At 39.6% G+C, this 18197-nt stretch overlaps 1 protein-coding gene across 1 annotated transcript; it reads right to left on the reverse strand.

The window, feature by feature from the left end:
• Positions 1–211: 211 nt before the first annotated feature.
• On the reverse strand, positions 212–15128 carry LOC125764880 (ubiquitin-conjugating enzyme E2 R2). The gene is made up of 6 exons (XM_049429526.1): positions 14381–15128; positions 13202–13794; positions 9079–9165; positions 8774–9006; positions 8588–8702; positions 212–1206 (listed from the first exon to the last, which is right to left on the reverse strand). The coding sequence occupies exons 2-6, from the start codon at positions 13376–13378 to the stop codon at positions 1093–1095; spliced, it is 726 nt and encodes a 241-aa protein (XP_049285483.1). The 5' UTR covers positions 13379–13794; positions 14381–15128; the 3' UTR covers positions 212–1092.
• Positions 15129–18197: the final 3069 nt, after the last annotated feature.

Below are 18197 nucleotides of genomic sequence, written 5' to 3' on the forward strand. Positions count from 1 at the left end.
TTATGCTAAGTATTCTCGCGCACATCCGCAACATCGTTTGCGCTCGATTCGCATTTGCTAGCAACTTTCTTCCTCGCACACGAATTCTAAGCTTTCTAACTTCGCGTCGAGTGTGGAGCCAATACGCACAACAAAACGAAAAGATACAATGCACTTGCACACACTAACAAAGCAATCGAAAAACAAACGAAAGAAAAAAAAACAGTTAGTGTACACGTAAAAAAAAAAAGATATATTTATAATTGTTTATTATTTTTCTTTAATGAGGATACTAATAATGCTAATTTTTAACAAAAATTTTAATTCACGATCCATGTGTGTGTGTGTGTGTGTGTGTTTATCCAAATCTTTCCATTCATATCATTTCGTTTGCTGCTTTGCCATTTCTGCTCTGTTTTCCTGTTTCTTTCCTACTTTGTTGTCCACCATGCAGGCGCGTAATTTAAAAACCTATCATCATACATAATTTCTTACGCGTGATATGCGCGCGAAGCTTCTCTCTTTCTTCAGCGACAATCAACTGTGTGAATGAATTGATTGCATTGATTTGAGCAGGGCTTTCAGTTCTCGTGTTTGTTTTTCTTTTAAATACTACTTTCCCGCGTCCCGGGTTTCATACACTTTTCTCTCTTCTTTTTCTCTCTCTCTCTCACTATCCATCTGTTTCTGCGGGCGACGGTGGTGGATGCATTTACGTTTCTTTCTCTCGGCTGATACGCGACTGACGCGGACAAAACTGAAAAAAAGCATAGCGACAAACAATGCCTCGATCTGGCTCAATCTGGCTGGCACTCATCAACAATACGAACATTCCACCAAGCGTGGCACGGCGGCGTTTGCGGCGGCGAGCTTTGGCGAATGCAACCCCCGCCAGACCAGTGTATAAAGAGGGGGCTCTCATCGCTATGATATTCCCGGGGCCTTTAACAATCCAGCCCAGCCTTAACCTAACAATGTTCCGTGTTTTTGGTGAGTCACACGCGTTGTGGCCTCTCTCGTCGCCTAGTGGGGATGTTTTGTGTGACGAGTTTGGTTAGTGTACCGCGCGTTTCTCGCTGATGCTGCTGCCGTCGTACTGCGAGGATAAGCTCGTTAGGATTCACCGTTGCCACTGTCATCGCCGTCGGCATACGATTCCACCGATGCATTATCGTCATCCTCCGTGTCGAGATCGTAATCATCGTCGTAGAAGTCGGTCATATCGAGCTGTAGCGAGAGGAGAAAAAACGACCAAAAGAAAATGCATAATCAACTTTACTATTATCTTTAAATAATTAATTGCAGGTAAGATAGTTTTAAATAATTTAAGAAACGTACTAAAAGGGCATACAAAAAATTGTTTAATCAAGATACAAACTAGGACTCGGTACTAGGTAAAAGGGTACAAAACGAACAACTTAATTCAATAAAAAGCAACCAGCTAAAAGGCAAAAGTCAGCACTCACGCTCATTTTACTAATGAGTGAACATTTTTCCACTGCTTCTTCCTTTAGCAACCGAACAAAGGCCAGCAACCTTCATTCATTCATCCGTGTGAGAGATCGGTGGAACGGACGGAGTTTCTTTTCCTGACATCTGAAGAAATCGCTCCCGAGGAAGTTAAACCTAAACTTGTGGGTATATGTGTGTGTGTGCCAAACAAACTACGTACAATTCGCACAGAGGGTAAACCCATGAAGACAACAAAACCGAAACCGATGCACGATAATATACAGCCGCGCGCGTCTGGTGACATATGATGCGTGAAAATGCAAGCCATAATATTTCCCCGCACGCTGCTAAAGTCACTAATAAATGTGTAGCTATTTGTATAACGGCTACAATGGAATGGCATACCGGCCCCGCACCCCATCCAACACCCTCCCGGGGCGTGGGGGTTAACTTCGGTTAGCTGCTCTACTACTGTATAATCCCTTTGGGAGTCATTTGCAGCAGATTTCTGGTATAGAAGACAAGGGGGCAACCAGGAGGGCAAGACAATATGCAAGACGAGTGTACGAAAGGAACGTGTATGCTCTCTTAAACACACTGTTAGTGTGTCTGTAAGCCACCGCGAAAAACCACCGTGGGGAACAACATTCGCATTCTTGTGCCATACGGAACGATGATGGTGGTTGGTTCCGATTTACGATTTACAGGGGAATCTTTTTTCGAACAAAACAGGGAAGAGAATGCGAAACAGAGATGTTTCACCAACGCAGGAGCTTAATGGCAAGAGTGTGGTGGAAGTTTACGATTGGGTAATTTATGATGGCAACTTCGTAAGCAAAATGAGATTGATTCCAGCGCATATGACATTGGAGTATTTCCTTGTCTCACGACCCACTTCTTGTATGTAAGAGGGCGATAACAATTGGTAATTATTTTTTTTCTTCTTTTTCGTCTCCCTATCTTCTGGTAATCTCGTTTCATTAGGTTGTATCATGTTGTGTCCTTTTCTATAGTGTATCTATTATCGAATTACATATATTTACGATTTTGTACATGTATTTCATTTGTTACTCTATTTGTTTTTCAATGTAAAACTACAATTATCACATTCATTTGTATGGGTTTTAATATATAAATGTAAATTTTGTTATGAAGATGTACAACTTACAATGTATTACAATAATAGGAACATTTTAAAGCATTTATTAGCAAAGATTTCCTGCGACTCTGACCAAATAATATTAGAACAAAAAAAATGTTCCTGGCTCCTAAAAATATAAATAGCATCTCATAACGTTGTCTACGATTTTTTTTATTAGCGTAGGGACGGCCAGGCATTGTACACGATTTCATACAGTTAAATCTCTATGTTGACGACATATTATAGGAAATTGCAAATGGTAGGCTGCGGATAGCTCACTTTAAAGAATCGCGCTAGCGAATATAAAAAACTGGACCATTGGATATGGAAACACCTAACGTATTGATACCCATCTAAAATTGATACGGAATCGCGAGCCAATGATATGGAATGTCAAATGAGTAGGATGTTTACATATGATAGGATTGAAGAGTCGAAATAAAAAACAGTTTTTTAACTAAATTTTAAACAAATGCTTTCAAAAGTAGGAACTAAAATTTATGAATTACAATAATAAATCGCAAATAGCTTAGTTTTTATCAAATTGGAACTGAAAATTTTAAAAACTAACACTGTAATGAACAAAGGATCACAAGACCAAAAGAACAACAATCGTATGAATCTGACATTCCATATCAATGCCACGCGATTCCGTATCAATTTTGGATGATTCACTAACGTATTGAGTGTTTCCATATCAACCGTTCTGACTTTCATATTCAATAGCGCGATGGCGCGACATTTGATTTGTTTGACAAATGTAAAAAATAGATATTTACTTTAAAAAAAAATTCAACTAGCCATATTAAAATATTACAGAAAAAGACTATTATGCTCAACGAATGTTTAGATAAGCATCATTGATATGAATAGAAAAGATTAATAATTCATTACAAAATTCCTTCAAAATTTGAAAACTTTCCTAAGATTTATTTATAATCTAATAATAGAGATTTTTTTTCAGATACTACACTAGATCAGACGTTTTGTAAATATAATCGCAAACGAGAATAGAATATTCTTAATGTATAAAACTTTAAGCACAACTCTACGGTGGTTTAAAGCAAGTAATTGGAATATTTATTCATATTTATAATGCAGTAATAATGAAAAATAAAATCAATAAAATGTATGCAATCCCACGGTGTCAAAGTAAAACGAAATGAAGAAAATAAACCACTTCCCTATAGTACTTGTACCCGCAAGGATATATCAACACTAAGCATGTGGCAAAGAAAATGGCAAAACTCGCGATAAGTGATGTGTGGAAACAAATCTTATTAGCTGCTTCAGCGGTAGCACACACTGCCACCATCACCCAGAAGTACTGCATCGAAAGCTAAATGGCTGAAAAAGCCAACGCAACCAAACCCCATCACACACGCACACGTAATTCCCGTTTTGCCATCACCATTTTCTTGGTGGCGTGAGATATTTTTCAACGAAGTTATTTCTATAATTAATATAAATATACAGCCATTTTTCATGCTGCTGTTCGCTCTACCCTGGCTGAGCTGCCCTCTTGCCGTTCATTTTTTTCTTCCCCATACGAGGTTTGCATTTGTGAGGAATCTGTGCACGCGGCTGCAGCAAAGGATCCCTATATTCTTCTGCACCTTCTTCATACAGTAAGGAAACTGGATTTATAGTCTTACCAGTGCTGGTAAGACCGATGCCAAGTTAAGCTGGACGAGTGAACAAAATACGCGCAAACGTAAAAAAGGAACGGATCAAAATTAGCGAAAAGACAGCAGCAGTTATGTTGTTTTGCCATGCGGGATTACAGAGAGATAAAACTTTCTTCGCCGAAGAGATGAATGGATGCATAGTGCAATAATGCATCATCACCATCATACTCAAAATCAGTCTCTCTTAGCCTATTTCAACAACATGACCCCCGAACATGAAAACAGCAGTGGCGGAGGGAGATGGTTGATACGTAAAGTTCAAAGGCTAAAATCAAACAGCCGAAGATGCAACGGAACGGGAAGATGCAACCGTTTCGGGCTGGTGATTATGGTTTCTGCTAACCAGAGACAAATTTATTACCTTCCACATTTGGAGCTTGGATAAATGGATAAATAGTAGCAACGGTGAGTGATGGATTCAATTCTGTCGGTGGCGTATAAATTAGACAGACAAGACATTGCACACGTGTAGCATCTTTTAAAAATTCCTTTTTTACATGTGTACATAAACCCGAAGAATAAAAAACAAATATCTTGCACTAACTCTTGATATGATATTCATAAATTAATATTCGTTCATTCATTTTGAACTTTTCTCGAACATTTTGAAACAATTTTTTTAACGAGACCGGTATCTGACACAACCAGATCAGTACCAAATTCAATCTAAACTCGAGGTTGTTCGACCAGAAAAGTTCAATATCACGAATAAGTGTGATTTCCGAGATATACGGTATGTAATGTACACGAATTCGTAGATCATTATTGTAAAAATTGAAATACAGTGGGATGCATTCGTTTAGACGCACCATCATATTGATAGGTGTCTCAGTGAAAAGAAATCCGATTCAATTGAACTTATAAATCTTTTTTATCTTTTCAAATTCATATTATAAAAGAAGTTCTATCAACAATAGTGCGCTCTAATAAATTTAAATAAGAAAAAAATCGTATAAAGCGGGTTGCATTCGTCTAGCCGCACCCTCAAAAAAATTAAAAATAGGTCAAAGTTCATGATATGCGGATTGATTAGTATTTGATAGGTTCTCAATAATCGAATCGATAAGGTTTTTAATGATTTGTGGATCAATTTGCTTCTAGCATTCCTTAATGCAAGCTTTGAGATATTTTACGCTGCTAAATTGTCGTCTATTTGCGTAAACCTTTGACGCCATTATCCCTCGAAGGATCTCAATAGAATTTCTCAATAGAACAACAGTTATTTTCGTCTGCTCAAACCATGTCTTCGGAGTTCGACACACGAATAGAGGCATTATTTTGCTGGAAAAAAGGCAAATCGTCTGAGTACTCCTCCAAATGAGAAATCAAAACATCTTCCAGAAGCTCGCAGTAAGATTATGAGTTCATTTTCGTGGATATCCACCATATGGGAAGCTTAGCATGGCTTGAAAATGCACCAAAAACCATAACCATTCCACCATCAAACATTTTTCTTCGAACGAATCACCTGTGGATTCCTTACAGCATGTCAATAACGGCTGTAGAACAATCAGGACCATCTAAATTGAACTTTTTCTCATTTGAAAAAAATACGAGGTTCTATTCTTTTGTCCAGTGCATGTGTTTCTGCGCAAACTAATAAACGCATACGGCTAATATTTTCACATGCGGCTAAACGAATGCATCGCACTGTATTGACATCATTTCGAGCAAATAAGTAGAACTGATTCTATAAAATTGCAATTTGAGCAACCCCAATATCAAAAGCGTATCTCGAGGAATATCTTTATTAGTATTAGCATTAAGAAAGAAAAAGTCCTTTCCCAACCGACAGGCTTACGAAAAGAACTAATGAGGCTTCTTCTTAAAAAGTAATGCAATAGTAATGGAGTGGAATTAATTTACATTTAACATAAAAATGACATTAAAGAAAAACATTATTTTAAAAAAACAAATCATCTAACAAACCTTTAACAAATACGCAACACTGTCGTACATAAAGTAATCAAATTTGTACAGAAAATAATCTAAATGTAGCATCTGTGCTGTCTCTTGGCGTCCAGAATATTGTGCGAAACAACACCAAAAAGGTTCACTTTTTTCCACCACTCGAGTTTGAGTCATTCAAACCATGTAATCCACCTGTGCGTTTAATACGTGTGTTCTATCGAATATCGTTAATCGATAAATACAATTATGTCCGTTCAACAGGAACTGATTAGACAAAGCAGAAAAATAAGCGTTTTTGCTTCAACCCACATTTATGCTCATCTTACAACAACCTGGGACAAAAAAATATGCTAAAAACATTCATACAATCGAAACAAATGTCAACAAGGGGGATGCTGCGCTTACTTCTACTGAAGAAAACGAAGCATTGTTAAGGTTCGTGATTCCTGCTACCAAGAACTATCATTTCAGCAGAGCAAAACTTATGCTTTTTTGACCGTTCTTAAGGCAAAAATCATCATGTAGCAACCGGAAAACAAATGTAACATTAGCATTCCTAGACGTGGAAATGGTTATTGTTATTGACCAGCCGTCGCCATTTGCACGTTTCGTTCAACATCGATCGGTCGTTGTTTTTAATTCGTGGTCAATGGAAAGGAAAGCGTTTTTTAAGAAGAATTCACTGATTTTTCACTGTCTGAAAGCAACAGCATAATTGTGGAGAGAGAAAGATTTTGCGCAAAAGCATGTTGTATGCGTTAAACTTAACGTACACCACTTTGTGCTGCTGCTAATGTTGGAGACATTCTTGTGAAGTATCGAATAACGAGTCCCAGGCCACATAATCGACCTTAGGTACGGTAACGTAAGCGTCTTACCCCACACCCTGCAAAAGCGTATTGATATTGTGATACCGTGTAAACATGTCTGGGCTCATTCATTCAACCTCATGATAATGACCGAGAAGACCAATCGCTTATGCCCCCCACAAGCACCTCCACTGTTTTTACACTTCCCGCGACTCCAACTACAACTGAAAGCTTCAGTCAAAAGTCGGCCCCCTACCTACCTACAAGAAGCGAATGGGTCAAAGAAAGATTATGCTAAAGCCGAAAGTACAATAACGATGAACGCGATTCGGTTTTCAATAAACAACCGTTGAGTTATTATTTGCCCAATGATTTATTTGTAAACCGAATCACATCCCGACGACCGACGTTCCATGGGGTACTGATGGTCGCTGCCAGCACTGGAACAATAAATGGTACGTCTCGTCGTGGTTCGTAAAATCGAGAACAATGTTGCAGTAACATGATGCTACGGTATTTAAACGGAAGCCTTTATCCACAAGGCACAGAACACAAACATGACTGGCGTGAAGCAAATCAATCATATTTTGAGGAAGTTCATGTAATCGTTCACACCCTCCTATAGTAGACGATACAAATACAACTATTGCATACTGTTTGTCCACATCCTTGAACTTGGCCATTTGGAGGAAATGGAATGTACTTGATAATTATGGCTTTAACAGCACGCGAAGGAAATTATCAAAGCTATTTATTTTATTTAGTATTATGACTAATGATAATTGCAATAATTATAGCTACCGCAAAACAAACGGAAACTTCAATATTGTTGACCAATGATGTAGAAGCAGTAGGAAATTCATATTAAATATAAACTTAAGTCCATTGTGTTGATTGTTTGGACGATACTCAACATCAGTATTATCCACCAGTCATGATCGTTTTTAACAAAATATCGTTCAATTTTTTTTTTAATGTCAACATGCTATTGGTGCTTGAATTGACTCAGTTTGATATAATGTTTTAATGCATTTACTACGGCCATATTCAATTTAAATATTGTTGAAAAATGTATGAATCAATTTCAAGCAAAACTTACGATCGTTCCTGTAAAGGACGTATAAATTATTCAATTTCTACCGTGTCAACTACCGTATGATCGATTAAAATTTTAACCTTGTACGCACAAGCGAAAACAACACCAAAGCAAAACTGAACTGAACGCGATCGTTGTTTCGTCGTATAAAATTAAATTAAACCAACGTATTAGTATGCATAACAAACAAATTGCAAATTATACGGAGGGTATAAAATAAACACGGCTGCAAGGTGTAATTGACGACGTCTTTTTCCATTCACGCTTTGTGCGATAACCTCTTAGGAAGGAATGCATGATTAGGTCAACAAATTTTAGTATAAAATCCATATCGATATGATTGACGCATGGCGTGTATGCGTTGCAACATATTTTGTTCGGCTTATCAACGTATCGTGACTCTGGTATGCTATGCTGCATGCTCTGTTAACTTTTTTCGGCCATGGCCGATAGGCCACCGCAAATATTTCGTCCGCTACTGTTACCCTTGTTCTGTGTTATAGAAACTCACCTGAGGCTCCTGGCCGGTAGGTTTCGTTTTCGACTTGATGCAATACTCTTCTAGCGTCAGTGGTACGATGATGCCTTCCTTTTCTGCTTCAGCCTTGGCGGCTTGTGCTTGTCGTCTAAAAAATAAACAAACATTTATGCGTTTTAGCATAATCCATTACCATCGACGTATCTTAATCGTACGCACCTAATTATGTTAGGATATTCATTGTCCTTGCCGTGCGAGTCTCGCCATCTTCGGTACATGACGGACGCATCCACGTTTGCTGGCGAGTAGGTGTTTGGCTCGTTGAGCAAGGAAATCACTGATAGCAGGATGGTTCGTACGTTCTGCGTCGGGTTCCATCGTTCGCATGGCAGTTCGCCACTCTGCGGATCGTCAACCGGTGGATGTAGGATCGATATGCAGAGATCACCGTTCTAGAAAATAGTGCAAGCAAAAATGAGTACAGTTAACCAACAGCACAATGATCAATTTTCTGATTGACTTACTTCATACACGTTCGGGTGCCAGACTTTTGTTAAAAACCTTATCGATGGTGGAGAGTATGGATAGTCTGGAGGAAATTTCATATGCGCCTGTAATGAGAAGGAAAAAAAAACATGTTAGATGTGTTTTTTTTTCTATTCCAACAACTGTCCATCACCGATGTGATAGGATCGAACCATAATAAAAATCCCACGGAACACACTCAACCCACGAGCAGTGATAGGGAACAAAGATTTTTCAATAATTACTTTACTGGCCCCGCAAGGTTCAAACACGTGCGAACTTTCTATCACAAGACCGCTTGAATGACGCGCAAACGAATTATTGATAAGATTCCGACTACAGTGTAGCTGGATGGATTGATGCAGATTGTACTAAACGTATGATCACACACGAAACCGGCGTCAATTGCATCAGATCCAACCGAAAGTTGGTGGTTTATATGTCGTCGTTGCAAAGTAAGATTCACCTCTACTACTAAAACGATTTGTCCTGGAAATTACAGTTCCAATTACTTAGACAGACAGATAACGTACTTCAACTGGCGTAAAAATATTATTAATTGATTATATATAAACTGTTTTTCACATGAACGAATCAAATTAAAACCAATCCAATAAATCATTGAACTTAAATTAATTTTGACATATCTGACTATGAAGATCGTAATGATTGCTTTCGAAATAATATTAAATATCTACGTTAGAAGTGATAGAACAAATACGTTATTCTAACCGGTATAAACCCTAAAGGTTTAAAGTTTTGTAAATTTATGCCAAGTTTAGTAACGAATAGCAGTAAACAATATGTTGCTACATTTATTGATTCTTTTAATGATCAACGATCAGATACAAATGACATTTTAACTCATTTAAGAACAATTTCTTGCAACTACATGTAACCTGTAACAGGCAAAAAACCACGAGAAGCATAGATGTATAAAGATTCTTTGCAAAATTGTTTGTTATTTGTTCGTAATTCTACAAATAGTTTATGTTTCTACAATACTTGGCTTTTCCAAGTAGCTACATGGGGTTTCCAACCTTTACCGCAATATTGTCAGCAGTTGCGTAAAAATTGCCTAAATCCATTTAGTTTCAATGCATTCTCATTTTAATTCGTTGCAATAAATTTGTTATACCCTTCAGCTTAATCAATAGTTAATTTAATTTCTGTTCCATCATTTGGGTCCTTTCTGTCATAATGAAACGGACCAACCAACCAAGCATACAGTTTAAGTAATATTATGCGTGCAGTTTATGAAAATGTTTATGTTTCACTTGTACTATCTTATCAGTTTGCCCGCCTGTTCTATAAACCCCAATCCACAAACAAAACCTCATCCTCGAAAGCGAATCCAAAGACCTTGACTGACAAAGCGACAAAATACACAATATCGCTCTATTCCTGCAATAAATCCAAATGAAGAACCTTAACCGGCAATGCATTACACGGTATGGGACAAGCAGCGATGCATCGGTGCATCGATTTCATCGTCGTACAGATAACAGTGTGACGCGATGTTTACGATAGGCGGGCTCAGCTTCTTGCCCCGCGGGTTCATTAAATGTAGCGTCAGTGTTCACGATCGATTATTGTCGATTGCTTCAATAGAAAATGGAACGACCATCGACTGGGTGGAACAGGAAAAAAAAGAAGGGAAATGACAACGTTACACAAGAACGAGAAAAAACCGTTCCGGATATGTAAGGAGTGGAGGGTGGACTGACTATGTGCAGGCGCATTCACATGCATATGCTGATGACAAAACGTCAATCCGCGGGCTATACATATAGGAATAGAACCAGACCGAAACTAAAGACTGGCAAAAATGGGGTGGTGAGAAACGAAGGGCAGCAAAATACAGCCAACCAGAATAATCAATTAACACGCTAAAAATAGGCCCTTTTTCGCGGGCTCTCGTACTAATCGTTCGTTAGCGAGCAGGAAAACATACATACACGGGAGATGAGGAAAAGAACCGAGCCAAGCCTCAAACATCTTATAACTGACTATCGGACGACCCTTTCTAGCGACCGGTAACGGAAGCGTAGCGGACAATCACGATGCACACGATGTGTTGGCAATCGTGTGATTAAATATGTGACACTTCCGTCTCTGGCCACCTTCATGCTGCCGGTCACGATGATGTACACTGTACTGCTGTTACGAGTGGAAAAAAAGGAAAACACGTCGAATGTTACATGTGCAACAAGTACTGTTTGCATGTTTCGAGCAGGTTTCTTTGTTTTTTGTTTTGTTGCTACAGTTTGGCACACTACTAAAATCGATGCCAGGTGCATCGTTATCGAACGGTGATACAATATGCTTTATGAAGGATCGATCCAATAAATACACTGAACGTTTTGCGTATGCAATGAATTTTAACATCAGAAACGATGCAAGGAACAACTTGATATTGCTCCAACAAGTGCAAATCAATAGTTTTTGCTGTGAATTTTTGTACGTAAAACATTGTGCATAGCTAATTATGTTACGATAAAGTGATCATACTAACTACAAAGTAATATATTTTTTATGCGAAACTCAGTATCTCCACTGAGTATAAACCTCAATGACTACAGGAATGTAAATAATTTCCCTCACAACTGGTTTAGGGTTTAGAGTGTGGAGGAGAATGTTTAAAACGATTTGTCACAATACGCCATTTAATGTCTCGCTGTTTATTAACATAGAATGGAAAAGCAGAGTTATGCGAGTGTAGCGTTTTAATTTTTTTATCCTCAAAACTTACGTATAATGCTAGCAAAGTGGCAAATAAATATTTATGTCTATAATATTCACATTTAGGAAGTTGTACTTTGGCCGCAAATCTCGTTTAAATGAATATTTCTGCTTCGAATATTTCTCTGTCATATGTTACAATTAGGACCTTATTTTTGCAATAAAAACAGTGAAAATAGTTACATTTACGTCAGACGGACATTACACATTAAAAATAAATTTCTTACTAAACGACATCGTTTTCTGATCAACTCAATCTTGGGATGTAGCGTGAGTTGAAAATCGTAACAAACAAGTTTAATTAGCTATAACACGACAACTAAACTGAGTGTCTGCTAGAAGAGTGGAATTTACTGATAATACTAATATAGACCATGTAAGAAACCGCGATCTGTTCCTTCTGGATCGGTCAAGTTGTTACCTCACAGATAAAAGTAAAGGTAAGCTTTGGCAAGCATAGCATTGAAATATGTTTCAAATGCACTACGCTACCCTCCGGTTGGTGGTTAAGCAACGAAACTTAAGCCACATAAAACCATTACCAACCCAAAACATAAAACCGAACTGACCCCACCTAAAACCGTTTGCCGTGGGAAGCGAGCATTACACAAGCCATGAAGAAGCAACGGCGGTAAAAACGCTACCGTGAGCCCTCGCCGTGAATCGATCATTGGCGGCGGGCAGTGGGGATGCGAGATAAACGACTTCAGCAACGCAACGCTGTTCAACGCCATGCCGCCAAGGTTGTTTCGGAGCAAACCAGTAAGCCCAGCGTCGCTCAATTGCTCGCCCATAGCAGCTCGATCGCTCGATCGTGCACGATTATTCGCATTCGCACAAGGCACGAACAAATCGTAAGTCGATGGTCGATTGGCGTGAACAAAAAAGAACCACACACACACACACGGACGTCGACGGCGTAATACCGCAAGCTTTATAAAACTCCGCGTATGAGCAACCGATTAATCTATCCGTCGTCTTCGATATGTGTTATGAGCTAAATGTTTTCCCTTTTTTGGACAACTGTCCGTCACGGACTCACGAAGCGTTCAAGATCGCAGAATGGTATAAAACCATTTCCTGTCGATCATCGATCGTGCTCGGAAGGACAGACGGTGAAGAAAATCCCTTTTTGGCGAAAGTTTAAACAGCGTTACAAACGGTGACCTTCACGCTTGCGCACGTACACACACGTGAATCTTCGAAAAGAAAGCAAATTGTTTGTTTGTTTTTCTAAAATCACAACCACACTTCGATCCTCAAATCAACGCCACATTTCTTCCCATTTTACCAAGTGGCACATGAATCCAGCAACAGCACGGTATTTTTCCGCAACACAAGCACTAGTATTCGTAGTTTTAAGAAACGTCGGAACCTCACCTTAAAGTAGCCGCCCTGATAGAGCGTATCCGGTGGACCAAAAATGGCCACTTCCCACTCGAACAGATTATCCTCGTTCAGGAGCTTCACGCGGAAACCCTCGACCGGTTCCTCTTGCAGGCTTTTGTACTCCAGGGAGAGGGCACGGACTGCAGAACTGGACGGTGTGGCGGTCATCGTGGATGTGTGTGTGTTTTTTTGTTAGGAGTGGTGTGATGGCTCACGTAAGAAAGAAGCTAAAGATGCTCCAAAACCGTAAAGGATTGCTTTCCTTCCTTCTAATTGCACCGACCGTTTTAGCCACCAGCAAGCCAGCCAGCTAGCCAAGACTCGCACTTATCGTTGTGACCGCAGCACAGATGTGACTGCAGTGTTTCGTGTGTTGTGCTTCGCTGCTCAGATACGAACAGATGCGCTGGCGGCAAGATCTGCACGATGGATTCACTCTCGTACTAAATTTACGCGATGCACTTCCGCCCCGTTGTATCGGGCGCGATCCGTTGTTTGCTCCTTTATGATCGAACTCGACGATGGTGACGCAGCAGTGATAGTCACGAATTTTGTATCTTCCTTCGTCGTATTTGCGTGTCTATCTAAAACGAGATCAATGTCGCAAGAAGATGGAGAGTGGCATTACTTTCGAGGTACACAATGATTCTTGCTGCTTTGTTGTTTGATTTTGTTTTGTTGCAGCGCTGTGCCATTTTGCCACATTTTCCTCCCAGCCAGCAATGGCCGATATTCGGGACGGATGACACGGATAGGTACAAAGAGATGTGGTGTGTGATGTTTTTCCACACGGCCAGCTATTCACGTTCTTGCACGGAATGCACATGGTGTGTGATGGGGATGTTAAGGGGGTGACTAACGAGTGGGTGGAAAATGTAGGAAAATCCAACACACGGATGATGATGGTGATGATGGTAGTTTTTCGATGATTCAGATGCTGTGGAAACGTTGCAATTTCATTGAGCTCAAGGTTACGATGAAAAATGCATCCAGCGCAAACAGCGAAATGTTGAACAACGGAAAAACCATCATCATCATCACCATCATCTCGGGTGTTGGATGAAGCTGTTCGAATCTTCTCATTCTGCTTCGTATGTACCGCGATGCATAAAATCCGAACTTGTGTGTGTGTGTGCGAAATAAAAATAAAAACAATGGCGGACATTTTACCTGCTGACTTGGATTGTGCTCTGTCTCGCTCACTGCCCTACAGCTCCGTACGTCACATTAACGCTTTCTTGCTCTTCCCTTTCAAAGAGAGTCTAAAGCCCTGTTTCGCGGATGGGAAAAAAACGTAGCAAGCGCTGGGTTTGAAGGGATGATCGATCCAACTGGCCACGGGATGATAGCTTTCACTCAGGTGAATTTGGTTTCTTTAAATGCGTCACTTTGTAATTTAAACGCTCCCTTTCGCAAAGGATTGCACAAACCCCGTACACACACGCAGGCACGCAGCTCTATTACGCTTCGCACACTGTTTTCGTTACACACACTTCCTGGGTGGTTTACGATACACCACGCACTCACTTACACGGTACGCGACCTCGAAAGGCGCAACAACACCAAGAGTAGAGAGCAAAGTTACAACAAAAGAAAAACGCGCACACCTCCCACAAGGAAGCAACACTCGATTTTTCGCACTCGTAGGTCTGTTTGTTCTCGAACACAATGTGGCCAAGCACCACACACACACACAATCGCACGCGCACACAGAGGACAACACAGCACAGTACTTTTTGGCAGCCCAGGGCAGCAGCTACTAATAATTTGGCTCGCTAGACGATAAATATTAATTTGCTACACAGCACATGCGACAGTACACGAGCTCGCGGATCGAAATGGAAATTGTTTTTCGTTCTGTTGATCAGGAAAAAAGTAAAATGTGTGTGAGAAAACTCTCGAATGTAGGTGCTCTTGATCGCTTTATTTTGACAACAATGGAGCTAGTGATGGGCATTTGATAATCCGCTCCGAATGGCTCCCAAGTAGCATTTGTGAGCTCTGACATTTGTGCTGTCAATTTGAATTCTTTCAAAAATATATAAACTTTTTTAAAATTGTGTTGAAAAACCCTAAAACTCTTTTTCCAAGTCAAAGCTTAATATTTCATGAATAGGTCAATAAAAATAAGTAAGTTTGAAAATCAACAAAATTGTTTTTATTATATACCCAGATAACGGAAATGGGCAAGAACACTGTTGTAGTGTTTCTCGAACTGAAATCAGCTGATAGTTGGCCTCGGAGACCAGGAAAACGCATGGTTCTTGTTCTACTGCTTTTTGAAGCACGAGCTCTCTTCAATTTTGGAGTACAGTTTTATACAAAAGGTCCCTTATCAATGGGGATAAAGAATTAAAGGAAACGATGCACAGATAGATCAAGTGCTGCTCAATCTTAACCTGTATTTCATCAGTACTAGCCAACTGATGAAAGTTATCAGTCGGATATCTCTAACCCCGTCACTAAACGTTTAGCAATTGTCGCGTTTGCGAACGCGATTCGGAATTTTTGTGCAAAACTCCATACAAAAAAAAAAATTACGAAAAGTCGCTATACGTGTATTTTCAGCGAAAAATCGACAGTTTTCTGTAATGGCGGCCAGGATAGCCCGATTTTGCTGGCAACAAGTACAAATTCAAAAATTAGATCGGTTAAATGCCATTAAATATTGTTAAGTTAAAAAAAATTCGAGTGTCCTTTTGTTTTTGAAAGTACGTACGTGTTGTATATAAATATTGTGAATGTAAATAATCTTTTTAAAACAGAACAATGGCTGTTAATTCGAAAAAAATCTCATCTCGTGAACATTTATCAAACAAAATATTCTATAAACTTGTCAATCGCCTACGGCTATAGCCTAAGCTTTTTTTTGGGAAATTTAGCAAAATTTATAAATTGAAGTATTTTAATGCGAATTTGTTGATATAAGTTTCTTTTCACTCAATTAATGCTTTAAATAAAAAAAAGAACAGAAAATGATAAAAAAATAAAAAAATCTATAAATGTGCCAATCTCCTAAAGTCCTTAACTTTTTTTTTGAAATTCAGCAAAATTTATAAATTGATGAATTTTAATGCGAATTTGTTGAAACACGTTTCTTTGCTCTCAAATATTGCTTTAAATAAAAAAAGAATAAAATATAATAAAAAAAGAAAAGTTCTATAATTTTGCCAATTTCCTAAGGCTATAGCCTAAGCTTTTTTTTTGCAAATTTAACAAAAATTGCGAATTTGTTGAAATAAGTTTCTTGCACTCAAATAATTGCTGCATTGTTAATGAATGTATTACTGGTATGTTGAACTCGCTTCAACATACAACGCGTTTGGCCATCTTGCTCGATAAATATAGCCCACTACAAGTAGGTGTTCGATCTGTTTTGGAAGCTATGTCGGAATCGTAGTTATGATTACCAGAGTATTTATTGATGGTACGGTGACGGTCATTAAATGAAAAAAAGCCGGACAAGTTCGATACAAAGGTTTTTATCTTCATGCTACTCGTTCGCAAACGCGACAATTGCTAAGCCTTACACCGTCACGTAAGGATACACATGTAGTATACAAGGGCATCCCCAAAGATAGGAGAATCAGTTTTAAGAATTAATGTAGAACCCTCTGCACTTGAGCCATGGCCATATTCGAGCAGGACTAAATATCCGGCTGAAATGGCAGGCCCATTTCACCCCTTAAGTATGTAGTGCCACACAAGGCCTATTCTGCTCTTTCAACCTTTTGGCCCCATTTTTACTTGCACTATAAACGTTTCTTTGGTTGGCGCGTTTCTTTGGTTAGTTATCGGACGTACCGATCTGCGGTGGTGTACAAAGCGTCCACCCGTTTCGATTGATGATTATTGCGCCGAAGACGAGTTATCTGCTTGCCAGAGGCTGAGCTCGTGAAAGGGCCTGCCTGAGAAACAAAGTATCTATTGACTACGGGAGCTTCGAGGTAGTGGAGGAATTCGGTTTCCTTGAAACGATCGTAACTTCGGAGGATTGAAGCATAAAGGTAAATTGTTATGGGAAATTGTGAATACTATAAGTACGACAAAATCTTACGATACATAGACTCCACCTAGACACGAAGTGCAACATCTATCGAACTTTGATATGTGCGATAGTAACCTATGGCCAAGAGACTACTAATAAGGAACCGGTCAGCAGATTGTTCGGCATTAGCCATATAGGAGCACGGCGAGCTCGTCAGTTAGAAGCAGAAGAAATCAATTTATCGAACATCGGATAGATGGATGAGAGTTGTCCTGTTTATATCCGCACGCCGTGCTCAACTAAAAGCGTGTCAAGAAGAAGCTATTGGTAACAGCAATGTATCCCTATCTCGTCTCTTGCTGATTGCTCCTCACTGCAGGTGATCCTAACCCGCTTCACGGGTTGGTGCAATGACAACGCACTTTCACTGTGCTCAGATAAATGTAATGTGATCTCGTTTACTCGTTCACGTTCTCCCATTATGTTTCCCTACTCCCTCGATCGTGTGTTAGTCAATCGTGTCACCGTTGTAAAGGATCTAGGGATATGGCTTGACTCTGGTCTTACCTTGTCTCACCATATAGACTGTACAGTTTCTAAAACCTGTTCGACTCTCGGTTTTTTGAAGCGCGTAGCACGTGACTTCACCAACCTGGCTTGCCTCAAGACCCTATTTTGTGCTCTGGTCAGATCTGTGTTCGAGTACTGTTCGGTTATCTGGTCTCCTTCTGCTAGGACTCATATAGACCGCATTGAGCGAGTGCAGAGATCGTTCACCAGGTTCGCTTTAGGGAAAGCTCTTGGTGTTCGATCCTCTGAGATGCCGTCATATGAGGAAAGATGTCGACTCCTAAACCTCGAGTCTTCGAGTCGAGGAAAAAGGCGATGTGGCCATTATATCAGAACCCTATCGTGCACCAGGTAACACCAACAACTGGGTCATGGATAAAACTGAGATGGCTGCAATCTGGGCTGTGGGACCTTTTCCCATTCAAACAG

The sequence above is a fragment of the Anopheles funestus genome, chromosome 2RL, assembly GCF_943734845.2.
Source record: "Anopheles funestus chromosome 2RL, idAnoFuneDA-416_04, whole genome shotgun sequence".
In the NCBI taxonomy this organism is placed as follows: Eukaryota; Metazoa; Arthropoda; class Insecta; order Diptera; family Culicidae; genus Anopheles; species Anopheles funestus.